At 41.0% G+C, this 26209-nt stretch overlaps 2 protein-coding genes across 2 annotated transcripts; both read left to right on the top strand.

Annotated features, from left to right (window-relative positions):
• Positions 1 to 577: 577 nt before the first annotated feature.
• Positions 578 to 15793, top strand: ATAD5 (ATPase family AAA domain containing 5). The gene is made up of 23 exons (XM_062506266.1): positions 578 to 649; positions 1540 to 3320; positions 3655 to 3742; positions 4430 to 4594; positions 4778 to 4916; positions 5392 to 5476; positions 5932 to 6113; positions 6546 to 6703; positions 6959 to 7112; positions 7339 to 7632; positions 7803 to 7899; positions 8407 to 8489; positions 8579 to 8724; positions 8857 to 9007; positions 9469 to 9639; positions 9814 to 9929; positions 10014 to 10107; positions 10337 to 10401; positions 11309 to 11489; positions 12150 to 12340; positions 12634 to 13466; positions 14554 to 14718; positions 14906 to 15793. Exons 1-23 carry the CDS (start codon positions 578 to 580, stop codon positions 14982 to 14984), a joined length of 5490 nt encoding a protein of 1829 aa, XP_062362250.1. The 3' UTR covers positions 14985 to 15793.
• Positions 15794 to 18349: 2556 nt separating this feature from the next.
• Positions 18350 to 25121, top strand: ADAP2 (ArfGAP with dual PH domains 2). Its single transcript, XM_062506567.1, has 10 exons — positions 18350 to 18440; positions 19462 to 19592; positions 20262 to 20353; positions 20476 to 20561; positions 20903 to 21012; positions 21652 to 21798; positions 22490 to 22573; positions 22945 to 23007; positions 24231 to 24308; positions 24912 to 25121. Exons 1-10 carry the CDS (start codon positions 18350 to 18352, stop codon positions 25119 to 25121), a joined length of 1092 nt encoding a protein of 363 aa, XP_062362551.1.
• Positions 25122 to 26209: the final 1088 nt, after the last annotated feature.

The raw sequence follows: 26209 nt of genomic DNA on the forward strand, positions 1-26209 counted from the left end.
AGCGAGGCGGCGGAGGGGCGGAGCGGGGCGGGGCGGGCGGACCTCGGTCCCGGAAGAGCCGCGCATCCGCGGGGCGGGGCGGGAAGCGCGGCGGGAGCGGGAGGCGGCCCCGGGACGCGGACCGGCGGCTGGTGACGTCAGCGAAGCGTGACATCATCATCGGCGGGCAGGGCACGCGATAGCCGCCTGACGTCACGGCCGCGGCGCGAAAACCCGACTGACAGCGGGGAAGGCGGGAGGGGGCGCGGCCCCGGCGGGGAAGGGGCGGGGCGGGGCGACCGCGCGCCTGTCCGCTCGTGTCACGTGACCGGGACAACAGGCGGCCGTTGGGCAGCGCGCGCGGGTCACGTGGGAGCAGCCCGAGGCCCCGCCCCCCGCCTTCCGCGCGGAGGATCCGAATCTGGTCCCGCGCGCGCTTTTACCGCCCGCCCGGCGCGCGCGCCCGTCAGGCGGCGCCATCGGGGCCATGGCGGCGGCGCGCGCCCCTCGCCCCTGAGGCACCGCCCGGGGCCGAGGGCTCCGCGCTCCCCCCGCCCCGAGCCAGCCGGGAGGGCTCCGCGCCCGCAGCAGCCGGGGCATGGTGGGTAGGGTCGCCGTGGCCGCGGCGGCCGCCTCTCCCCTCCTTCCCGGGAACGACGGCGGCGTTCAGGTGAGGACGCGGGCCGGGGTCGCGCTGTGAGGGCGGAGAGGGGGCGCGGCTGGTGGGGGGCCCTCCCTTTGGCGTTCCCCCCCTTTGGCGTTCCCCCCCTTTGGCGTTCCCCCCCTTTGGCGTTCCCCCCCTTTGGCGTTCAGCCCTGCCGCGTTCAGGCCCGTCCGGTGTGCCCGGGAGCTGTGAGGGGCCGCCTGCCCCCGGCCCGTGCTCCCCGGCGCTGCTGGCGGTCGGCGCAGCCCCGCGGGCCGGGCTGTCATTAAACGCACTCGAGGCGCTTTGGGAAGAGACGTTTTCTTCTTCAGAGGGTGTGATTTCAGAGGAGTTCAGTTTCTGGTAAACCAGGAGTCATGAAAGTCTTTGTGAGCCGAAGTCTTTCTTGGAGCTGTCGAAGTAAATGCTTTCTTTTGGTTTGAATCATTATACGAGATAAGAATTCTCTTGTGTTCACTTGTTTTTTTAAGTACTCTTAAAGGTGCAGTGTCTTCCTAAGATATGTCAGATGTTTACGTAGGATTAGACCTTTCTAAGTGAAGTGGGAATTTCCTCTTAAATGCTCAAGAAAACGCTCCGGGGAACGCCAAAAGGTCAATCATCTGGATTGAACTAGATTTGCAGACTTAGAGTATTGTGAAATCTCTGCGGAGGTGTTCTGAAGACCTTGTGGTCCCTTTCAGTTTTGACCATCTCAAGGTTTCAGAGCATGATTTTTATTTATCTGAAACAGCAGAATCTTTATTTTAAGCTTAGATGGCCTTTGAAAACACAGAGGAATAGTTGATGCATGCACGGTCTGAGCATATCAGCATGAATTTTTGTCTTCTGAAAAAGTTCTATATAAGTCATCTTAAGTTTTTTCAAAACTAAGATTCATGTTGTATCTTTTACAGCCATGCAAGAAGCGGCGAGAGGAAGATGCTTCTGTAAAAACAATCACAAGATATTTTTCACCATTAGCCAAACCAGTGGATAAAGCATTGTCATCACCAAAATCCAACAATATCTTGGATTATTTTAAAAAGACATCTGCAACTGAGAATGCTGCATTCCCAGTAGAAGCTGGAGAAAATAAAACACTGTTGAATGCTGATGACAAAGAGTGTAAATCATCTTTCATGTCATCCTTAAAGCAGAAGAGAAAAAAGAAGAAAGTAAATTTAAATAATATGCCAAAAGAAAGGAAAGAATCTGAGCATGATCTTGAAATTGAAATTAGTAGTGATGACAGCAGAGTGGCTACAGGACTGCAACAAGACAGTAATGACTTTACTGCTTCTTGTACTCTAGTGGACAAAAAACGTGCCAGAGAATTAGCAGAAGGTAAAGATGATCAAAGAGAGAACTTCCCGAACGTTGTCCCCTCCAGAAAAAATGCAAAAAACTTTGGCTGTGAAACAAATGGATCAAAAAATAGCATAAGAAGATCAAGGGAAAGGAAGCACAAAGTAAATATTGATTTGTCTGAAAGCTCTTCATCAGAAAACCAGGTGAATGGAACATATAAAAAGGAGACTGAAAGGAAGACAAATACAGTAGCAGAGTGTAATGCTGCTATTGGTGATTCCAGTTTTGAGGTTCATATGGATGATGGGACATCCCAGGTAAATAATTGTATAATAACAGTGTCATTTGAGGACTTCTTGAGAAGTCAGGGAGGAAGTAATGATGAAGAAGACACAAAGTCAGCAATGGACACTTCTGGTACAGCGAATGAAATGGATAAAAGTGATAGCATTAGTGACCCAGAAAAGTGTGAGGAATCCCAACAGCTGCCACTCAGAACAGTGACTGTCCTTGCACAAGTCCATTCCATTCCCCCCAAATTACCTCCCTCACATAAGGACCAGAAGGGCTCTAGGAAAATAGCTTCCATTTTTTTGAAGCAGAAAGGACATGTAGGGGAAAAAGAAAGCAGCCCAGCCCTCTTGGACAGTGAGCAAACCGAACAGGTGACTCAGAAAAGAAAATCCAATGTCGTTATTGAGGAAGAAGAATTGGAGCTGGCTGTTTTGGAGACTGCAGCGTTGGATTCTCTGAGGCCAAAATGTACTCTGGAAGAAAAGCATCAGTTTATGAAAGCTTTTAGACAGCCAACAGGAGATGTAACAAAAGGTGGAGTTAAAAAGGCACCTGGAAAACAAAAGCAAGCTGCTGCGAAGTCTTCAAAAGAAAAAGAAGGATCTGAAAATGTTATTCCTTCAAATAAAGGATTAGAAGGCAGGATACCAGAAGATTATGTAGACAAATACACACATTCCAAACCTAAAAGCAATGGAATTAAACCCAGAAGATCTAGGAAGATTCAGAAAAAAGGAAACAGAAGAAAGGCTTCAGAAACTAAGGAAATGGATGTCTCAAACACCAGCAATTATACTGGAGAAGAGGATTCAGGTGCTAGTGTTGTTTTTGCAGAAAACGCCGTAGATGTAATAATTTCATCAAGTCCAGAAGTGAGTGAGTTAAGGAGGAGTTTAAGGCAGCAGAAAACCAAAACATCAACAAATGTTACTCCTAAAAAGCCCAGGGCTAGAAGTGCCTGTTCTTCAGATGAATTAAGCTCCTGCCCATTAGAGACTTCCACCCCAAAAGCACACAGACAATCCTGCAAGAAAAGCAACGTGTACAGAGCTGAGGTGATCACTGTGCCCTCTGATGGAAACAGCCCAATAAGGTAAACCTTTCAGAGTATATTCTGCCTTTTTGCCCATTATTTGTATGCAAGTATTTTGAAAATAAGACCTAATTATAAATGGATTGTAATACCAGAGTTGCATGGATACTGATCTTGGCGTGTAAAAATAGGGAGGAACCAAAGCTGACTGTAAGTGTGTTTGTACTAAAGACATCAAAAAACAAAAAAACAAACAAAAAACTCAACTACCACTTGGGGAATTTCCTCTGTTTACAGCACTGTATTTTTAAAAGCTTTTGAAAATGAGATTGAGAGGAACCTTTCCCTTTATTAACCAATAATAATTTCCACCAATACTTTTTTCCCTAATTAGAATGAGGTTTACACGTGTCAAAGCAGCCACAAAATCAAATAGAGCTGAAGCAATGAAAAATGAAGAGTCTCACTCCAGAAACACAAAGGTAATTTATGTAACAATTGGTGTCAGTATTTTGTCATTTCCTATATGGGTATAACTGTGGTTATACAATATTGTGTAATAATCTAGTGTAATACAGTATGACAATTCCCAGCTGCCCTATGGAAAGGGAATATACTCTGATTTATGATGAAATTTGAAATATTTTCTTGTACCTTAGATCTTAAAACATGTTTTATTAGTAAAAATCCACCTTTCATAACAGAAAAAAATCTCATAAAATAGCATGTTCCTGTGCTGCAGGTTCTCAGGATGGGGTATAGAAATGACTGGCCATGGTACTTACTGCCATGGTTTATTTGACAAAATGGTGATTGGCCAGAGGTTGGACTTGATGGTCTCAGAGGTCTTTTCCAACCTAAATGATCCAGTGATTTGTGATAGTGTTTGGGCACAGCAGAACAGCTGAGGCTTAAGAATGTCACTGCCCATATTTTCTTTTTTCCATGAAAAAATTGGGGATCTCCTTGCAGGGCTCTCAGTCCCTTTTGAAAACTGTTGGTATCATCTTGGTTTGCTTGTCCTTTCAATTATTTGCATTTTCTTTTTGATACCAATGAACTTTATCAACAGTTACATACTTTTATGAAAGTAAAAAAATATATACAAAGTACTTAGTGAAGAGAGTACTATCAATTGCTATTTCTTTGTTTTTGTTCGTTTTTAACAGATACACTGCACTTCTAAAAACATATCCAAAGCAAAGCAGCTGATTGAAAAAGCAAAGGCTATACAGCAGACCAGGTCAAAAGTGAATGAAGACTCAGCAGCTCCTGTGAGGCGCTCGTCTCGACAGCGAGTTCTTGCTGAGAAGAAGAAATTAGAAGAAAGTGATGTAAGGCTGTGCTTTGGGGGGAAATATTTTTATATTATTTCTGATTGATATAAGCAATACAAATGATTTCTACTTGATTCTTTACGAGAAGTGTTTGCAAGCTAAGGTAGATATCTGCAATGCATTGCTAATAAAGGAGGAAAAGTTGGCTTTCCTTTCTTATTTGATTTGTTTTCTCTCTAGGAGTCAGTAATAATTCTAGGTCCAAGCTTGGATGATGTCACTACTACGGAGCAGAGTGTGAAGGAAAAGAAACTTCGGAGCTTAAATGATGTTTTGGGGAAGAAGTCTAAAACCTTGAAGGTTGCAAAGAACTCCAATGGTAATTGGGTTTTACTGAATGTGGGGGTTTTTTGTTATAAAGACATTTTATATTATTGTAATTTTATTTCATAAAGCTGCCTTTGCAGTACGTTAATATTTTCCTCTGATTTATCTTATATAATATTCTAATATATGCCTTCCCTTTTTATATGAATTAATAGTGCAGAGGTTATTTACATGTGTTGTTTTGCTTTTTCTTCATTCGGGGAAAACTGAAAAATTCGAAAAATTGTCAGCCATATACCATGTTTTGTTGCATCTCCTTTTTTCCCCTAATGTTAGAAAATAGCATCTATACTGAGGAAATAATTAGAAATAAAGCTATAATGAATTTTGTTAAAATACTCAACTTTCCCTTAAGAAAACGAGATTCCCTACTGATGTTTTGTGGAACATACAGGTAGTGAACACAGAAGCAAGGTCAAAATCTTGTATCAGTGCTACTCTAATAATGTTTCTTTACCTTTCTAAAGGGAAACTGGGATGTCCACCTTCCTGCCTAGGCACAAATGCTCAAAACTCTGCAGGTGAACCAGTTGTGATCTTTGATGAAAGCAGGTCAGTGGTCAAGAGTGCAGTTGCTTAAAAATCCAAATACATTTCAAGGTTATTTTAACATTCTCTCATTTTACAGATTTAAATACACTTACTGAAATGTGCTATAAATATTAATGACTTTTATGCTGATTAATATTTTAATCTGCTTGCAAAATTTTAGGGGTGTCTTGGAGAGTTCCTCAACCATTTCAGATGTCTGGAAACCTAGCTGATGACTGATGAAAAAGAAATCCCAAATTACATATAAAATACAAAACCAAAGATTTTTTTTTTTTAGATTAAATTTTTTTTAACACAGAATTAATTTCAAACTAACTATATTAGAATTAATTTTTAGCAGTTCTGACAAATTATTTTTAACTCATTTGGAAGAGAATGTGATAAAATTCAGCTTTGCATAGATGGAAGTTCTATAATTCTATTTTTTTTTCCTTTCTTTTCTGTTTTCATTAAAGCCAAGATGCATCTGAAAATTCTCAGGATGATGATCCGTTCAGAGCAAAACGTGAATTCTTGATGAGTGGATTGCCAGAGTCACTGAAAAGGCAAATTGCAAAGAAGGCAGCAGCAATGGAAGCATACTCTCTTGCAAGTTCCTGTTTTAAGACTGTTGTCCATGTACAGCAGAAGGATGATTGTAAGCTTTTGTTAAGTTTTTGGGTTTTGTGTAAATGTGCATAATAATTTCTGAGGAATTTGTGCAGAAAAGAAAAATTTGAACAGCTGAAGACTGGAATAGGTGGGAGTTTCCTCTTGTTTTGTGTCTGAGTAAGAGAACAAAACTTCGAAGTTTCCAGTGAGATGTTTCTGAACACAATTTACAAATTAAATTGATGCTAAAGTAGTCTGTATATGCGTGGGTAAGGATGAAAAATTCTTAATATTTAGTCAAAAAAGTTGGTCTGTTAAGTTCCAGTTTAGAAAATAAAGATTGTGTTGGGCTAATTTGGGCAGAAACCATTTCCCTCTGACAAAGCAAAAGACTTCACAAAAGAGAGAAGATCACCCTGTTTCTTTTCCAGGATAGAAATTAACTCTTGGCTTGGTTTTGGTGGGGGTTCTTTTGTAGGTTCTCCAATGTGGAAATTGAAATCACCATCATGTCCTTTATTAACTAAGCTAAGGGACCTGAGTACTGAAGTCACCAACATCACAAAAATCACTCTCTCACTTGGTGAATTTTCCACAGTGAATTCAAAACAAACTGGAAAATCTTCTGCACCTGTGGTTAGTAGTTTAAAATTCAAATTGTTTTTATATTTGTTTGGAATTATGTTTTTAATAAATCTCATTGCCTGCATTTGTTTAAGTCCTGTAATTTATTTTTTTAAATTTCCCTGTGTGTTAGTTACACATTTTTGCATTTTACCATTTGACAGTTCTTAACAATTTCTGTTAATCTCTGAATTTAAGAAGATACTACCAGTTTTAATTATGCAAAGCATTCTGTGTAAAGTTTTTGAGTAGTTCTGTGTATTCCAGCCTTCAGGCCACCGACCAGCATTTCGTGATGCATTCAAGAAGGATTTGCTAGATGAGATTGTGGCTTCTAATTCTCAGTTTCCAGTAAGAAAATACTACTCCAGGTTCCTGAAAAAGCAAACAGAACAGTTGGCATTGGAAAACAGCACACAAGGTTAGGAATCCATGTTGAGAGAAAACCACCCTCGCTCTCTCTAGCATTAAAAAACAACTGGGAATTTTTAAAAATACATTATTGAAGGAATGCTGTTGTTCAAAATAAATTAATCCGCACATTTTAGGTTATTTTGACCAAATTCTTCAAATATGGCTTAAGCAAATGTGCAGTAGTAGCCTGAATATAGCCTGAATTTTAAATGGATGCACTTTTTTTTCCTTAGAAAGCAGAGATGGCACTGCAAATCTTGATGTAATTGAGAAACATCCTGACAATTGGAAGGAAACTAAGAGGAAAAGGAAAGAAACAGAAGACCGCAAATCAAAAAGAAGAAAACCACTTGAAGGTACAGAGATTGAAATGAAATCAGGAGTTTGCAGGAGCCTTATTCCTCCCATATCTGGAGAAAAACAGGCAGAGACAGGACAAGCCACACACTTGGGAAGAAAAACAACCCAGAAAGCAGATAGTGTGACAGAAGACACTGGGTGTTTATCAGATCTAAGTGCTCTCTCAGGTAACTGCATTTCCTGTCTCATTGTAATCTTTGCATTAAGGAAGTGTATGTGTGATGTATGTCAGCTTTCCACTGAGCAAAAATCATATCTAGTCCTAATATTCTGCTATATTTGATCAATTCTATTGCATGGAGAATTGTTTAAAAATGGACAATATTTTTTTCTGTAGGTGTGGAAAAAGAAGACATGCTCTGGACAGAAAAATATCAACCCCAAGATTCCAGTGAACTTGTAGGGAACAAGAAAGAAATTGAAAGGTTACACAGGTCAGAAGTTGGAACATGGATCCATTCCTAAAATAACTCAAAACCTCATGTTACTTGATAATACTCAAGTACTGAGAGAGCAGTACTTGTCTGCACTTCCCTACAAGCATCCTGATCCTGACCTTGCTGTACTGTCTGCTTTTGACAGGAATTTAGCACTGAAGTCCACCTAACATCATTTTTCAGTTACATTTTCTGTGTGGGCTTAAGTTACTGGTGTGGCTCTTACACAGAATTTAAAGGTCCATCTGACAAAATGGCACTAAATTATGAGTGAAAAAGTAGTTCACCCAATGGCTTGTTTTATACCAACTAACAGAATGGAGAATGAAAAAGGAAACCTTTTCTACAAATCAAATCTTGAGCATTTTTTTTCTTTTATCTGAAAGGACTTCATAGGTTTCTGTGGGGTAACAAGTGGTAACAAATAGGTTTACATTCTGCTGCATCTTGGTTCACTTAATTCACCAGCAATTTTTATTCTTGTTTTTTTCCTTCCTTTTATAGTTGGTTACAAGAATGGAAAAAGAGAGCTGATTTGGAAGAAAAACGAAATCAGAAAAGGGAAAAGGAGGACAAAGAGCAAGAAGGTACTGATAGGATTAATATAGCTTCTCTTTTGATAAAAGTTGGCCAAAAATAGCAGTAATCCTTTCTTTTCTTTTTGATAATTATACAGATTCTTTAAGCAGCCTTGACTTTAAAGACAGTAAATCTGATATTGAGGAAGAGACAACCCTTTGCAATACAGTTCTGATAACTGGCCCACCAGGAGTGGGGAAAACTGCTGCAGTGTATGCTTGTGCTCAGGAGCTTGGGTTTAAGGTTTGTGGAGTTCTTTCTTTCCTCAGTGCATTTTTGTTATTTATAATTAATGATACAAAAGCATTTGTAACACAAGATGTCTACAATTTAATTTTCCTTTTTTTTTTTTTTGTAAATTAAATACCATTGCAGATATTTGAAGTCAATGCCTCTTGCCAGCGTAGTGGGAGGCAGATTCTGTCCCAGCTGAAAGAAGCTACTCAGTCTCATCAAGTGGACAAAAAAGGTGTGAATGCACACAAGCCTTGCTTTTTTAATAGTTGTAGCACTGCCAAGTCACCAAGTAAGTGCTGTGGTTCTTATCTGGGGTTCTTTGTTTGGTCTGAATTTTGGGGTGGGTTTTATGGAAGGGAGGAGGTTGTTAAAGACTGAATTCCCAAAACAAATTTTAGATACCAGTTGTTTTTAAAAAGATAGCAGATTTAGAGCTTACCTGGCCAAAATAGTAAAAACTGGTCTGTAGGTTAATACAACTACAGACCAAATTAAATAATGACTTTATTAAAATACTGACTCTTGATTATGTTATTTCTGCAGTGGTGGAGCAAGTGCTGTAGCGTTTGAGTAGAAAGTTGAACAGAAAGCTTTTCCTATAACAAGAGAAAAGGAAAACAAGCAAAAATCAGCACAGTAAACCTGTCATTTACCATAGATAAATAATGGGTTTTACTTTCAATTTCTCTGGGAAATATCAGTTTGACATTATATCTCCAGATGAAGTTTAATATAAAACATACCTTGCAGAAAAAGTGTATTCTCCAAAGAAAGTTATTTCTCCAAGAAAACCTCCACTGTCACCAAAAGGAGCAGGATTAAAACAAAGCTTGCCCTCTAAAACACTTGCAAGCTACTTCAAAATTTCTGCCAAATGTAAAGTTATTGATGGAGAAGCAGCATGTGAAGAAAAAAATGGAGGTAGGTATTTCTTTTTAATAATGAATGACATTTGGAGATGGAAATGGTACACCGTGTATGTGGAGAAAAGGACAGATTCTCTTAAGCATTTGATACATGTGAGATTTTTGAAGTCAGTACCTGGAAAGCATTAAATGCTTTCTCCTTCCTGCCCAATTATTGATCCATCTACAGGAAATATTCAGAATTCACTGGAAGTAAAGAAAAATGCTCAAATTAAGTCAATAAACAAAGAAGAAGGAAGAGAATACAACAGGAAAAGTGCAACATCTCTCATTCTTTTTGAAGAGGTAAAGTTCACATGAAATGTACTGTGGCTTGGTTCACAGCTTGTAACTGCTGCTCAAGCTATTGATACTGTTTGTTTTCTGTAGGTGGATATAATATTTGATGAAGATGTAGGATTTCTAAATGCAATAAAGACATTTATGGCAACTGCAAAGAGACCTGTAATTCTTACCAGCAATGGTGAGTAGTGTTTGTAACAGTAACTAGGCTTTACAGACAGAAGAGCCACTTTTATTTAGAGGCTGTAAATGGTGATGGTTGAATACTGCTCATAAATGCAAAATTAAATTAGTGGAGACTGTAAAGCAAGTATTTGAGTGTTTGAATAAAGGTACTGGCTGCTCTAATGGATAAAGAGAATAACTAGGTTTGAACATAATGTCATGACAGTTCACTGATTTCTCTATAGATCCAACATTCAGCTTAATGTTTGATGGCTATTTTGAAGAGATCAACTTTAAAACCCCTTCCCTGGTAAGTCTGTGTCTGGAAATGCAGGTACATCCTAAGCAAGTAATTGTCAGCTGATTTCAGTTAGAAATTTAAATGTTGGGGTAGGTTTATATATTTCTGATGTAGCATATTTGATTAGAGACAGACATGTCTTTGGGGTTTATGTAAAGATGTGTAGGACATATTTATCTTTGCATGTACAAACTGTTTTACTAGCATGGAAGATTTATTTTCCAAACAATATAGTAGTAATGAGAATTACAATAAAAATATGTCTTAACCACTTTATTTACTTTTTAGAATTGTTGTTAGATAAATATCTGGTAGTCTGATCTGAAGGTTGGTTACGCCAGTACTGGTTCATTCATTAAGAAGTATAGGAGTTATTTTACAAATATTATGGGTTATTCCTTTAATGTAAACACTAGTATTCAATGTAGCAAATAATCTTATTTCCAGCTGTGTATTAGGTGAAAAACCTAAATAAATGAGAATCAGATGGACTTAATGATTGAGAAGGTGTAATTTCTTCATGGGAAACTAAAATGTTGGACTTCCAGGTAATTGCAGAGTTAAAAGAAAGAATGCAAGAAAACCCTTTAATATAGTTCAGTAAAAGCTGATCACTGCTGATGAGAAACAAGGTGTAGGCAGCATTAGGACCATGAACAGAATATGTTTGTGTGTTTGTTTTCAATCAGCTGAATTTCTAAATTGAGCTTAATTCTCTGACATAGGCTACAGATATTGGGTAGTTTGCTTTTCCTTACAGGTTTAATCTAACTGTAATCTACTTTAATAAACTAATCTTCTCTATTAAAAGGCAAAATGTATTGCAAACATAAATAGAATAATTTGCTTTTGGATGACTTCCTGCAGTGTGACTGGCAGGAGTTATTTCAGTGGCCTGTGTGTAACTCTTGCTTAGATAAACTCTGTGAGCTACCTCCAAGCTCTGTGCCTGGCTGAGAACCTACGGACAGATGTGAAAGATTTGGCTGCTCTCCTGACCACAAATAACTGTGATATCAGACAAAGTGTTCTGTACTTACAGTTCTGGGTTAGAAGTGGAGGTGGATTCTTGAAAGAGAAGCATTTGGCACCTCATGGTATGTTGATTTAATTCAATCTTTAAAAAAATGCATCTAAATATGAATTTTACTAAATTGAAGAATTCTTAGACACTTATGAATAAATGGTACCTTCTTGTAAGACTCCTAAATATTGGGTGGGGGGGGCACTTCTGCTAATTTTTAGCTACTTCAAAGCTTTGTATTAATGCATAAGGAACTAAATATTGAGGGGTTTATTGCCTGTCATGATGTTACTTACTATCTCCCTTTCATGTTCTCAGTAGCAAAACTGGGCAAACAAGGGAGCCAGTAGTAATTTTCCTCAGAGTTTGCAATTCTTTATCCACGTAGCTGGGTTGTAGGCAATTCACCTAGAAGAATCAGAGCTGAAAAAGAGATAAAAAGGGGACAGCTGGCAAGCAGGCAGGGATAGGAACTTGATCCCAAAGGATTCAGGAAGAGTTTAGGGGTTAGAGGGAGTGACAGGGAGTGACAAGTGAGGTACAGCCTCCTTCAAAGGTTACTTGGGAAGCAGGAGAGCAGGTTGGTAACACTGACAGCAGTGATGTCACCAGCACCACAGCAAGTGGTGACAGTTGCAGCATGCTTTGTGACAGGAATTGAGGCAAACAGGTGGAAAATCAATTTCATGATGCAGTTGTTCCTTTTCAAGTAAAGCCTGTTATCTCTGTGCAGGAGCAGAAGAGACACGGAAGGCAGATAATGTCATTCATCATGCAAAGTCTAATGATTCCAAGATGGATTTTTCTCAAGCTGGGGATGCACATCTTCAGGAGTTTCCAAAATGTGATACAGGCTGTGTAGAGACGTTGCTCGGCCTTAAGAACATCCTGTTGCCTTCAGAAGATTTGTTTACATTTCTTAAGGTATTTTTGTAGTTGACTTGGTAGTACTTTGAATGATTGCCAGACAATTGAGTGTAACTATCACCAGCAATAGCATCATCTTAGAAGCAAATCTCTGGAAAGGTTTCCTGTAGAAATTACAGAATTCCGTTCTTATTAAGTACAATCTGAACTGGGGTGGTCTCCTGCAAGCAAAACAGTCCCTCACCTCATAAGCACAAAGCCAGGAGTGTGAGATTTTTCTGTAACAATATTTTTATTTTAAAAATGTATTTTAAGATATTGATAAAGATTTCATGATTATTATTTTACAGCACAAAATCACAACCATGGAGGAATGGAATAAATTGGTGCAGCTTCTCACAGAATTCCAGATGAAACATGTGGATTTTGTATATAGTAATCTTGAACTTATTCTTCCCTTACCAGTGCAAGTTCTGTCAAACCAGTCTGAAGCCTCAAAGTCTATACCTGAAAGGACTACTATGGTTTCTTCAAAAGACAGATCTACTAAGAGTTCTTGCTCTGGAAAGTGTAGCCCTGGAAAAAGGTCTAAAAAGACAAAGGCTCAGAAAAGGCTTGAGATATTGGATGATAGTGACTTATTTGATTCTGAGCTGAACTACTCATCTGAATTCATAACTTTGCCATCAGACAGTCCTGAATCATGTGCTAAAATAAATAAAAAGGAATCAGACTTGTTGGTGCATAAAGAACAAAATGAAGCTAAAACTAAAACCTCAGCAAAGGGAAAAAGGTCTGCAGTTGTTTCTCAGTGTCTGAATTCACTGACTGAGTTTGTGGAGAACATGTCCTTCCTGGATTGCTGTGTAAACAGTAAAACCAGGGAACCACTGGAGTTTTCTGAAAGTGAAGAATTTCTTTGGACAAATGCCAAAATCAGAAATGGTCTTTCTGATGAGTTCAGTATAGAAGACACTGATTGGTGGAGTTCCCAGAGCTGTAGTGAAATAAAGGCAGCTATTGAAGCACTCAGTTTCACCAAAAGTTCTGTTAATATTTCACAAAACTTGGAATCCTTTTTAAGTACCAGTAAAACACCTGAAAGTGATCAGCTGAAGGGACTTACTCTGCCTGTCTCAAACACAAGGAATTGCATATTCTTCAGTCAGGCAGCTGATTCAGGGTAAGACTTTGCTAATATTTCTGGAGTATAATGGAGTTATTTGTGAGGTTGAACATTTCACAGTGTGTAGGTGTTTCAGATTTGATGTACTATCATTCATACCACTATGACTGTTGTCAATGTGCCTCAAAAACTGCAATATATTGTTCACTGTGCTTTTATAACCTTAAATTAACTTTCTGTCAATCTCCAAAAAGTGACTTTTCTTGAGTAGCCTGATTTTAATGTTGTTAAGGAATGGTGGCTTAGTCTAGTTACTTTAAAAATGAACAAACACCACCCCCCCAAAAGAATAACAGAACCCTAAAGGAATGGCTTTTTCAAGACAAGATGGGATTCTGCAAGTGTCAGGTGTGGAAATTTGTCACCCACTGCCTGCTCACATTGAACCCATGTTAAGTGTGTTGCTAGGCGTTGCTTGATGAAAACGGAACAAAATCCAAAGTAAGTTCTTTGTAGTAAGTAACAAAGAATAACCTTGAATAAATTGTAAAAAAGACCAAAGAATACTACCAAGTGTGGGCATGAAACATTGTTTTAACATAAACAAGTTATCATTGGTAAAATTGGCACACTGGGCATTAAAGCCCATTCAGGGGTCTGAACAAGGACATGGCTTAGAGCCTTTTTTCTGTAGGTCAGTCCCCAGAGGAGCAATGTCAGAATGGATCTGACCATGCATCCTGTGTCCAGGTTTATATCATGGGTTATACACTGGACCTGACACTGTTATTCTGGCAAATACCAGTTACACAATGCTTTTTATTTTTGTAGACCACAGATGCTTTCAGTTGTGGTTGTAGTGAACCTCACATCCATATCTAGACTGAAGAGCTCCCTAGATCAGACTACTGATTAATACAAGAGCATTGGCCAAACTGCTGGTCCTCATGTTTCTGTCCAAGTGCAGCTTTGTGATGCTGTGTAAGCAGCACACGATTAGAAGCTGCAGATGTCTGACCATTGGAATGTAGTTCTGGACATAAATGTAATGGAGTTTAAAACCAGTGGCTTTGATCCTAAAGAAATATAATCATCACTGCACATTCTTGAATAAGAAATAATAAATCTTCATTCTCTGTTTTAGCACTCAGAAAAAAGCACAGAAGAGGCTGGCTATCATCAAAACTGTGTTTTCCAGAAGTCCTTCAAATCTGGGCAATAAGCAAGCCAGTACTGTTGAATACCTCCCCACTCTCCGCAGTATTTGCAGGTCTGAGAAGCTTAAAGAGCAAGGGAAGACTAAAAGAAGGTAAGTTTGGGTTTTCCTAAATCTTGCTACATTTCCGTGTAGAAGGTAGTTAAGGATTTTAATAAAATATTTTGTCAAATAATTCTAGGAAGGTGAACATCTGTCTCTCAAAATAATTAAAAGTGTTGCCTTATATTTGGAAATAACTTTGTTCCCTTAACAATCTTTTCTACTTTTTTTTTAATAGGTTCTTGCATTATCTTGAAGGGATTCATCTTGAAATACCCAGACAAATGATAAATAGTCTGTCTTTGGACTTCCCTTAAAATTGCCAACACCAGAAATACTTTGTGCCTAATGGTGGTATTCTCACCATAGTTAGGTTATTTTTTAATTACCACATTATTGTATATTCAGAGTCATTTGTATATTAAAATTTTATAAGTATTTAAAATAATGTATATATATTGTCATTATACTGCTCTCCACAGCTGAAATGTGGGTTTGTTTGGTGCTTGTCCAGTAAGGGCATTCATAATATTAAATGCACAAGCTATTCAGTGGGGATTTCTTGCTCTCTTTGTCTCTAATTTGTGGATCACATAGCAAGAAATCCTTTTTGTAACAACCAGCTGTCACAACTTCCACGTCACAGTTGCTGTTTTCTCAGGAGACTGTTTTGTTCAAATAAGTTTGTTTCTGAATTTGCAGTTAAAGTGATAAATTGAGGTGGGAGTGGGAACAGAGAGGATGCAACAAGTCCTCCGAAGTCTAAATGACTAAAACTCTTCACTGTGACCACAGGGAACAAAGACCTTACAAAGCACTATGCCTCAATGTACATATATTTGTATACATACCTTTCATTGTTTACAGCTGTCAGATCTGCATGTTAATCTCCTAAAAAGGTAGAGAAATTACTACTGTAGCTCAACATGATCTCAAAATGTTTAGGCAAGATTTTGTAAATAACAACTATCCCTGTGTTACTTTGGGTACAGGAATATTTAACTACTTCTAGTCTTGTATATTGTGTTCTATTCTTAAACTTCCTTTTTTTGTATTTGGCAAGACTTCAGCCCGATTATTTGTGATTTAATCTGTTTTTATATGACAATAAATTTTTGAGACTTTGCTACAATCTCAATGTTTCTGTTGCATGAAAGGTAAAACTCCTAAAACATAACTTTTAAAGGATTTTAAAATAGAAATTAGTTCAACTGTGTACTTTTCTGCCTTTCCTTTGCAGTTGGACTGTTCCTGTTCCTCAAAGTGAGTCAGACTGCTGCCATGCAGTAGTGCTCCACTTACCTCAGTGTCTCTGTAAAAATAAGGAAGGCCATTTGCTAGTTCTGGTCTCATCTTACACTTTTCATGTCTTAAAGATGTTGAGGAATTAGAAATATTTATGGAAGCAGTAAATTATTTTAAGTTTCTACATTGTAGATCAGCTTTATAGTTTATTCTTTCCACAGTCCCATAGTCCAGAATTATTAAAAAAATTAAATTGGTGGCTGTTAAAATCCTCATGGCTTGATTTTTTTTGTATCAACAGTCTATGCTTCTCCTGTATGATCTGTAAAAATAAATAAATACACATTTTAAAATTTTTTTAAAATATTAAAGTAAGAGTGTATCTGTTCAATGCTTTCTAAAGGCAATATCAATCTAACTGGGTTACAGTGAGGACCTACATAAATCAGAACTAAGTCCTATTAAGTAGTAGTATTATAGGAAATTCAGGGGTAATTTGAAAGACCCAAATTAGAAAGCAGTGAGAGACAATTTACTTTATTTTGAAGTCAGCTCTCTGGTTTTAATAACTGCCTTAAGAAGTTTGTGGAATCTGCTGTGGTGTCCACAAGGTAAGGTGGAATTCAAGTATTTCCCTTCTTGATCAGGTATTTACAACATGAAATCACCTCAGGCTACTCTGAATGAAAGATAATCTGTGTGTGATGACTTGAGTTCTGATAAATTAGCACCTTTGGATTTTTATGCATCAGGTATGAGCATCTTTTGTGTGCAAGTTTCCAGGAGGGATGGGCTTGAGGAAAAGGGATGTGGGGCTGGTTTTGATTAACTCTGCTTAGAAGGAAATGCTTCACAAGCTCCATTCTAGTACTGTGAAATTTGCCTGCTTTTGATGAAAAATATTTTCCTGCAATAGTTTGGGCCCTGATTAGTCCTTTATGTACTCCAGCTAACTTCTGTGTCTTGAAATCACAAGTGAAAACAACCCTGGAGTTTCACAATTACTCTCTCCCATTTAAGCAGCAGTTACTAGTATGTGTACAGCAACTTAAAAACAAAACCAGTAACCTTGTTCTTCTTGAGGAAATCTCAACCAAGTTTCAAGCTTTTTCCTGTCATTCCAATATTGCTTTCCTGAATGTACCTGGGAGTCACATTATTCTACCATCCCATGAATAATATAGAAAAAAGTTATGGTTGCAAGAATGAGCCAAAGGCTTAGACTGTGTTAATGCAGAGTAGTGGTGGAGGAGGGAAGGACCCTTTTGAGAGCAAGTATCTCAAGTCTTTGTAAAAGATAGACATAAATAACCACTCCTCAAATGTCATACAAAACGTTCCTTTTATTCCACAGGAGTTGCAAGGAGACTAAAATTAAGCTAGCAAAAAGCTTTGGTGTATGGCTTGCAAGATTACCTGGGGAAAATTAAATCCAGGTTTACATTCCAGCGTGCAGTTCCTAGAGGGTGAGTGCTGAAAAGAGATTCTATGTAGGTAGTTGAACAACTTGTCAGATATTCTGCTGCTGTGTATTTCATAATTTCACAATTGTTACAAATAAATTCATAATACTATTTAGTAGGAGATGGAAGAAAGGTTTTGGAACTGCTAATACGTGTCTAGTGTTTAGTCATGTACAAAATTACAGTGTTTTTACAAGATTGTAGATAAACTTTACTAAAGAAGCATTGTGTACTCCTGCACTATAGCAATGCTAATTAAATTTAACCTCAAACTAGAAAACTGTTTGAATATCTCTTAATCTTTTTCTGAATTAATTCACCTACTTAAAAAAATCTTTGTTTCACCTTTTTCTCTTTGTCTTTTCCCTTGTTTTAGATAAACAATATTAAGTCACAGACTTTTTGCCATTTGCTTTGTCATGGAAGAGGAACATTTTCAGTAAGGTTGAAACGCAGTATTGTCCCTGCGTTGAGCTACGCGCGAGGGTTTTTCTGGCACTGCTTGCTGTCACCGAGCTCCCTCAGAGCTCGGGCGGAGCACTGGCGGTGGGGCAGAGCGGGACTCGGCTGTCCCGGTGACACCGGCGCTTTGATCGCTGTCTGCGGCCCGACTGCTGCTCTGTTACCCAGCCAGCTTTGTAAACTTGTTTTTTAGAGAGGTGGGGTTGAGGCAAGCCTGGAGGTGCGCCTGCGAGCCCTCCTGGACACAGGCCCCTTAGTAATGGACTGTCAGCGCAGGAACTTGCGACTCGCTGGGGAAAGCTGGCGGGGACCGGGCCGGGTAGGGCACGATGGGCGAGTGCCCGCGGGCCGGGGGGGCCGCGCGCCCCGACCCGCCCGTAGGAGGAGACGTCCGGGGGGACACGGGAGGGGTCGGGAGGGGACGGGGCGTCCCGGGCGCCGGGGCCGCTCCGGTTCCTCATTTCTCGGCTGGGCCGAGCCTCCCGCAGACTCCGCGCCGGGCACCGGCTGCGATGGACTACGAGCACAACAAGGTGTTGCTGCTGGAGCTGCAGAGGGCGGCCGGCACCGGTAACGATCGCTGCGCCGACTGCGGGGACCCAGGTAAGGCGGCTCCGCCGGGCACTGCCCCTCGGCCCCCGGACCCGCTTCCGAGCGGACAGCGGCCGTGGCGAGGGACCGGCCGCCCCCTCGGGCTGTGCCGCCGGCTGGGCGCTGCTCGTCCCGCTCCGCAGCTGCGTCCTCTCGGGGACCCGCAGGGCGGCTGCAGGACGGTCCCGGCCCGCTCCGGGACACGGCTCTCGGGGAGCAGCCCCGCTGGGCCAGGGGACCGCCGCAGGGGGCAGGAAACCACCTCGGCACCAGGCGCTTCCCCTGGTTATTTGTGGACAGGGTATGAGGCTGCAGGAGGAGGACGGTGCGTGGGGTGGATTTGCAGTTCGGAGGACGTCTCTGCACAAGGGTTGGGTCAGAGAAAAGCACGGAAAACACCCCAGAGCCCCCGCTCCGGGCTGGCACCCGTTCGGGTGGGTCGGGCGGGAGCCAGCAGAAGCTGAAGAAGGCGTCAAGTTGCTTCTGTTCAGCGTGATAGGGAGAAGTGGACGATGGCGCAATGCAAGGAAATGGCCTTGCCAGAACACTTAATGCCTATAGGGATCCGCCTGTCAAAGCTGCTTCAGGGGATGATAGCAGGGATAAATAGCAGGCAAGAGTAGGAGCCTTCACGGGCAGCAACAGTCCTCTCTGCAAATGGTTATACTCTGTTGTACCAGAGTGCACATTGTCAGCACCTTCCTTCCATTGTTAATTCAGTAACAGCGGCTTTTAATGCAGACCTAGCAATTAGCTGAGCTTTTCCATCATCACTCACCTGCCTGCACAGTCACCTTAGTTTTGAAGCAAATAGGCAGTTAAAGAATGTACAAACGCAGGGGCCACATCGTTCACTGAAGAAAGCAGGTATTGTTTGTTCCCCTGACCACAGTGAAGTGGCAGCCATAAGCAATGGGGCATTATTAGGTACTTATTAGGTGTGAAGCCTGGGCTGTGCATCACATGTGGGTTTTCACCTTTACCAGTGGCTGTGCCTTTTCCTGTGTATTAATTTATTTGTGTTTTTATCTAGATCCAGAGTGGGCTTCTTACAAACTTGGAATATTCATTTGTTTGACTTGCTCTGGAATTCATCGCAATCTTCCTGAAATCAGCAGAGTCAAATCCCTTCGGCTTGACTTCTGGGAGAGTAATTTAATAGAGGTACAGAGGAAAAAGCAGTAATTCTCCACATTTCATAACCTCCTCTGCCATGTAATTCCTGTACCATCCACCATGGACAGTGCAACAGAACCACACAGAGCCAAATTAATTGCATGGGTAACTTTAGGGGGTTTTTTATGACCTGCTCAATCAAATTACTCTGATAGAAGACCATGTTCCTAACAGTCTGTGATGTGCATTTTTATATACACAGTAACTTCTCACTGTGGTTTAGAAGCCCACAAATACTTCTTGGTAGTATGTTCAATTAAGAAAGCACCATACTCTTCTTAAATAGTGGTTCAGCCTCTCATCATTTAGTTAAATTGTGTTAATAATACAATCCCATTTAATATCTGGGAAGAGATGAAGGAATAGGGAGATCATAAACAAATTTTCTCCTAATTTTCTTTTGTTCTTTTCATCAACAACCACAGTTTTGTATTCCTTCACACACAGAACTGTAAATACTGAAAAAGCTGCATCCACCTAAAAATAGCAAGCTATAATGCCAAAGGGAATTTATAAATGTATGCAAATACACACTGAGAGTTATGGCAAGACTCGGTGAAAAGTGCAGCACTCCCTTTGATACAAGTCTCATTTTATGTTCATGACATGGTGTTGATTTGCAGTGGCACCCCTAACTGTTATTATTTTGTATTTCAGTTTATGAAGAGTCATGGGAATCTCTGGGCCAAAGCTAAATATGAGGCAAAGGTCCCTCCATACTATTACATCCCCAAGTCCTGTGACTGCATGTAAGTTGATGGTGTATTCACTGCTGCAGAGCTTCACATATGCTTCCCTCACAGGTCCCCCTGGCTGGCTGCTGAAACTAGAGTAGAGACAGATCACCTTTATCCATGTTTTCCTTTTCCAGGGTTTTAAGACAGCAGTGGATTAGAGCTAAATATGAGCGTGGGGAATTTTTTGACACCCAAGTCAGCCAAGATCCCTGTTCTGCAGGTAAAAGGATTGTCAGGGAGGTCTCAGCCTCACAGCCAACAGCACAATGTTCTATTGGCAGCTTTGGAGGTCTCTGAGGTTGGCTTGTCACATTTGAACTGCTGCATGTTCGGTCAGTGCTTTGAGTCTAGCTTTGAGAAGAAACTCCTAAGAAAAGGCACTTACACAAGTGCAAGGGTGCATTCAGATCTTACAGTTCTCTATTTCTTCCACTGATTTTTTTCATATGAGGGGAAAATTCTCAGATGGAGAAGAGACTTGAAACTGTGCTGGCTCACCCTTAGCTAATTTGTCCTGCACTTGTGCCACCCTTCTCTGACACTTATCTGTCTGGTCTGCAGGCAGCCGTGAAGGATGCCTCTGGAAGCTTGGCAAGGGGCGCAGACAGTTCCAGAAGAGGCAATTTCTCCTATCAGCAAGGGAAGGGGTGATGAAGTACTACAGCAAAGAAGTGAGTTCTTCAGCTAGAACTGACCACTGGTAGCAGGTCAACACCCATCCTCAGACCTTGCTCTTTGTAGGCAAAACCCAGCACAAGCAGCTTTGTCTCTAGTTTTGTAGCCAGCCTGTGCTTAGAGGAATCCAGATGTTTCCCCATTAACATATGTGGTATATTGGGCAATTTTGGATTTAGTTCTTTTTCTCATCTCAATGCTGCAGCCTCCTTTTGTGTAGTGAACAGAGGAAATGGATGCTGGCAGTTGAATAGCAAGACAAAGAAGAGATCTGCTGGCAGCTGTTACCTGCTACATTACCAAAATATCCTCTCATCAGCTCCTGCAGCAGGGTTCTCAACACAGCTCCTTTCTGTGAAAGACTGTGGCTAACTGTTCTCTAACTAGGAGGCTGGAGATAGACTCGTTCCTTGTGATAGTTCACTTTAATAGTGACCCAGCATTTGTCAAGGAATCTTTGCAAGTGGTTTTATGTTGCATGTAATTAAGGCTTTATGTTTCAGGTATATGAAATATTCAGATATTTTAGGATGTCTGCTTTCTGTTCAGTAGGGATCTAGGTCTCATACAGCTGACCTGTCCTGAAATACATTCCCTGAGAGCATTTTAATACAGTGATGCTTTTCATTTCACAGTCCAAAGGTCCAAAAGCCGTTATCAGCATTGAGACTCTGAATGCAATGTTCCAGGTGGAGAAAATAGGACACAATCATGGGCTGCAGATCACATACATCACAGATGGTCAAACAAGGAACCTTTTTGTATATCACGAAAGTGGAAAGGTGAATATAATAGAGATTCTGGAGTAAGCAAGATGCTTAGGTGTTGGATCTGTATTTTAGAAGAGTTACTGTGTCTGCAAGATCTGGCTTTATATGGCATCACTAAAACTTGTAAAATATAGGAAGTTGCAGAATTTGATACTCCTAACAGTAGCATCTTGCTCCTTTTCTGTTGGGGCATATAGTCAACCTCACCCTTTGGATAGTCTTTAAGTGGTGCATGGATGTAAATCTCTGTAAGGTAACCGCCTCGTGGTTTTACACAATTCCATGGTTAAATTCTTGACATGCATAGAGAATATTGTTCTACATTATTTCCAAGCCAATAATGATAATTTAAAAAACTATCTCTATAGATGTTGTTAGACTTCTGTTTCTTCCTTTGACAGAGTTCTTGTGTCTTTCCAGGTACAAAGGTTTTAAATGACCATAACTGAATCAACTGAAAAAGCCTGTGTATACAGACTTGGGTGACTGTCCACACTGAGAATGTCTTGAACCTCACAGGAGGGGCATTCTTAAATTTTTTTTAAGGGTCAATGTTTTTCAGGTGTCTGGGACAAATCACTGACTCTCTCTGCCCCTTGGGGAGAAAGTACCTCTCTATGAAGAGGAAGGAGAAGGACATTTTGGAGAAGCAGTGCTCTTACTCTTCTCATTAATCTTTATGTTGTGTTTGCTGTTTTCCCAGGAGATTGTTGATTGGTTCAATGCTATTCGGGCAGCACGTTACCATTATCTCAGAATAGCCTTCCCAAATGTTCCTGAGCCTGAGGTGAGGACTGGACAAGGCTTGAAACAGTCTAGCCAAACATAGCATGGGAAAACATTTTCTCACTTCTTCTGACAGATTCAGGTGCTTGGTCCAGGGAATGGCCACACTGAATAACATGCAATAACTTAGTACTTGAGGCCTTGAAGTCTCCATGTGATCCTTATACAGTGTAATCTGTCAAAAAGGTTATGTTTCTTGTTACTTCAGACTTCCCTTTACCAAGCAGCCAAAAAAATCCCAGACCCCAAAAGCCACAATTGACGGTGATTAACTTTGACAAAAACAGAACAGAAATACAATCTTGAATGAGACAGCCTGTCCTGGTTTAGGCTGATACAGATGCAGACTTTTTTGTGTTTGTGTTCTCCTAGCTCATACCCAGGATCACAAGAAATTTTGTCAAGGAAGGATATATGGAGAAAACAGGACCAAAAGTAAGTGCATACTTGGCATTACACAAACAGGAACATTCCAGATAGATAATATTTGGTAGTTCAATGATGCTGACTTGTAAAAGATTTGCTCAGTGACTCTGCTTCCTGGGTTAATAAAAGATACTTTATTCAAGCCTGTCATGTTCTTTGGGACCATGTTTTATTTTATGTGGAAAATAAGATCAGGAAGAAGAATCCTTGAAGAGTAAGCAAGGGGGATTAGGTGTCAATGGACATGCAAAGTGCTGTTACACAGCACCACATGGATTGCTGTATCTGCCAACTGCAGCTCCTGCCACAGCAGAGCATGAAGTGTTCTGACTGATCCCCCCTACTTCTCTGTTTCACTTAAGAGTCAGTTGCACATAAGTCATATCTACTTAGAGCAGCAAAGTGTCATTTGAGCAAATTTCTCTACAGTGAAACCAATAATTTGGTTTGTTTTGTTGTGGAAAGTGTTTGGGCCAGTACTGTGGGAACAGAAGAGCGAGGTTTTGGGCACTGCTGAAGGAGGAGATAAAGATCTAAGGTCTTGTTTGAACACAGGCACTTGCCTTGCTCTCCTCTGAGTGAACCATGAGCCAAGTACCATTACAAAGTTCAGTGTACAGTTCTGATACTGAATATGCTGGGTTTTGGCCCAGCTTGTGCCAGTGTTCCAGCACTTCTTTTGCAGGTACTTGCATGTGAAAGATTTTGTGTTTTTTTTTCTCCTGAGGCCTAAGTTCTGCATAAACTCAGGTGAGTCCTAGAAGAGGCCTCTTCCGTTCAGCCTGGAGCAATTAATAGCTCAGGAATGGTCAGGTGAGTGTAGCTGATGGAATTAGCACTTTAGAAAACTATAGTATTGTGCACCCAAAATTCCAGGGATAACAACTTTCCTGATCAGATTGTTCAGATTGTTGCAATTAATTTCTCATTCTCTTCACTATCACCACTGGCTCAGGGGCTGTTCTCTGCAGTGCTTTCAATCCGTTTCATGCAACTTCCTTAATCCTGTTAATTTGATTATGTGCCTGCCCAAAGGATTGTCATTGAATGTAAATCTGTATTTTGAGCCCAGGGAGAAGAGTTGAGGGCTGCACATAGCAGTCCTGTTACCAGTTGGAGGGATGAAGGAAACTGAACTCCAGCTCTGAGTCATTTGTGGTCTTGGCATTTGAATAGACCAAAGTCCACTTTGAGACTTGGGTCTTTAAAGAATTTTTACCATTTCCTTGCAGCAGAAGGAGGCCTTTAAGGTACGCTGGTTCTGCTTGGATTCTCAAGAAAGGAACCTGATATACTTTAAAAATCCACTGGTAAGAGGAGTGTTCTTTGTTCCACAGCCCCTTCATGAAGCAGGTGGGGAGGAAGGGTCTGTTCTCATCCACCTTTTCCAGTGGCTGTGCCAGACTAGAGCAAGCCCAGTCTCAAGAGCCCATCTCCCTTGCCAAAGGATGTCTCTGAAGCTGAGCTGGTTGGGAACTCTGGCCTGTACGGTGGCTGTGAGGAAGATCTTTTAAAAGTAATTGCTACTGCCTGTGGTGTTCATGTTCCCTCTTCCCCAGCCCTAGTGCCTCTGTGTCTGTAACCTTAGCCAAGATGAGCGATATTCCAGTATCAGGGGCTTGACAGCCCCAGTATCCTGCTTCCTAGCACTGCTTTAGCCATGGGAAAGTCCTTCCCTTCCCCTTCTGAACACCTACCAACCAGCTCTGTGAGGGTGGGGCCCTGCCTTCTCCTGAGAGTGCCTGTGGGTGCAAAATACTCCTTAGTATGTTCCCTGCTGGTGTCACCAGTCTGTGTCACTGGTTCCCCTCCGTGTATCCCCAGATCCTGTTCCATGTCAAAGGATAGAGCAGTGTCTACTGGAGCTCCACTGCCTGCTGCCTAATGGCTGTCTTCTGCTTCCTCCTTTCCAGGATGCATTTGCACAGGGCCAGATTTTCATTGGAAGGAGGGATGAGGGATACGAAGTACGAGATGATTTACCCCAGAAAGTGTGCATGAAGAAGAAAAAGCCAGTGATTACTCTGGTCACACCAGCAAGAGAGTTTGTGTTTATCTGTGAGAATGACAGGAAGCAGAGGGAGTGGATAGATGCCTTGAACGAAGTCATCACCCAGCTCTGACGTCCACAGGAAGGAGCAGGCAGGCAGCTACATTTTACCTGGCTGCAGCTTCTGCAGGGCTGTTTTCAACAGAGTGGGTTGAATGTTTCTTACAGCGCTACATTTCTGGCACAATAAAAAAACAAGCCAGGTTTAAATTGTGGAGGATACTGTAATGGAATCACTCCTCTAATGGAATCACACAGATGCTTCTAGCTCTTTGCTTTCAACAGTCTCTACTGTTTGGCTGTTTGGCTTTTATGTAAGTGGCAAATCCAACATCCAATGAATTTTTTTGTAAAGCACAACCCCACATGGTGCCCTGGTGAATACATTGAGAGTACAGGATGAGCATACACTTATCTGTCTCACCTAAGAACAGATGAAGCTTAATGAGCTTGATTAGACTGAACATTGAAAGGCAGAAACAAATGTTTAAAGTATTTTCTTCAGTGACTTGTTTGCAAACACTCCATGAATGAGGACTGGTGTGCAGTGTTAGAGGGGAGCCTTCTCATCAGGTACCACTGTGTGCAGGAACTGATGGAGGTTGCACTGGCTGACAGAGAGCACTGAGTGTTTCCACGCCTCAACACAAAGTCTGAGATCTGGTTCTACCAAGCAGCAAGTCATTCACACATTTAATTCTTCTTTACGGATAGCCTTATTTTGCAAATCAAGAGGAAGTCTTGCAGACCAAGTTTCTGGTGAGGCTTCTACCTTCTGCTGACAATTGGCAGTATTTGAGATACTCAAAATAGTTCTTTTTTTGCAGAAATGAGAAGTGCCAATACTTGCAGGAATTAGTGACACTAATTCTTCTTTCTCCCCACCCCCACTCCCCCAGTAGTGCAAAGGAATTGAGTGGGATCATCATTCTGCCTTTCTCAGCCAGCTCATGGTCCAGCTCTGAGCAACGTGGAGCGGTTTTACTTGTTGATATGCTCCCGTGAACTTCCCTGTGTTCTAGGCTCTGTCCCCACATAACCCCATTTGTTCTAGCTCACATGGTGCTTCAGCAATTCTGTTAAACAGCCTAATTCTGCACCTCCTGAAATCAACAGAAAGCAACTTTTGACTTGTACGGGGAACAGTATCAGTCTTCATTT

This window comes from Cinclus cinclus, chromosome 20 (assembly GCF_963662255.1).
Source record: "Cinclus cinclus chromosome 20, bCinCin1.1, whole genome shotgun sequence".
NCBI lineage: Eukaryota > Metazoa > Chordata > Aves > Passeriformes > Cinclidae > Cinclus > Cinclus cinclus.

Bases quoted from the DNA above. Each gene is read 5' to 3' on its own strand.
- ADAP2 (XM_062506567.1), top strand. From the start codon at position 18,350: ATGGACTACGAGCACAACAAGGTGTTGCTGCTGGAGCTGCAGAGGGCG. The intron at 23,008-24,230 runs GTAAGTGCATAC...ATTTCCTTGCAG, and splicing joins TGGAGAAAACAGGACCAAAA to CAGAAGGAGGCCTTTAAGGT. The intron at 24,309-24,911 runs GTAAGAGGAGTG...CCTCCTTTCCAG, and splicing joins TATACTTTAAAAATCCACTG to GATGCATTTGCACAGGGCCA.
- ATAD5 (XM_062506266.1), top strand. From the start codon at position 578: ATGGTGGGTAGGGTCGCCGTGGCCGCGGCGGCCGCCTCTCCCCTCCTT. The intron at 9,930-10,013 runs GTAAAGTTCACA...TGTTTTCTGTAG, and splicing joins CTCTCATTCTTTTTGAAGAG to GTGGATATAATATTTGATGA. The intron at 14,719-14,905 runs GTAAGTTTGGGT...TTTTTTTAATAG, and splicing joins CAAGGGAAGACTAAAAGAAG to GTTCTTGCATTATCTTGAAG.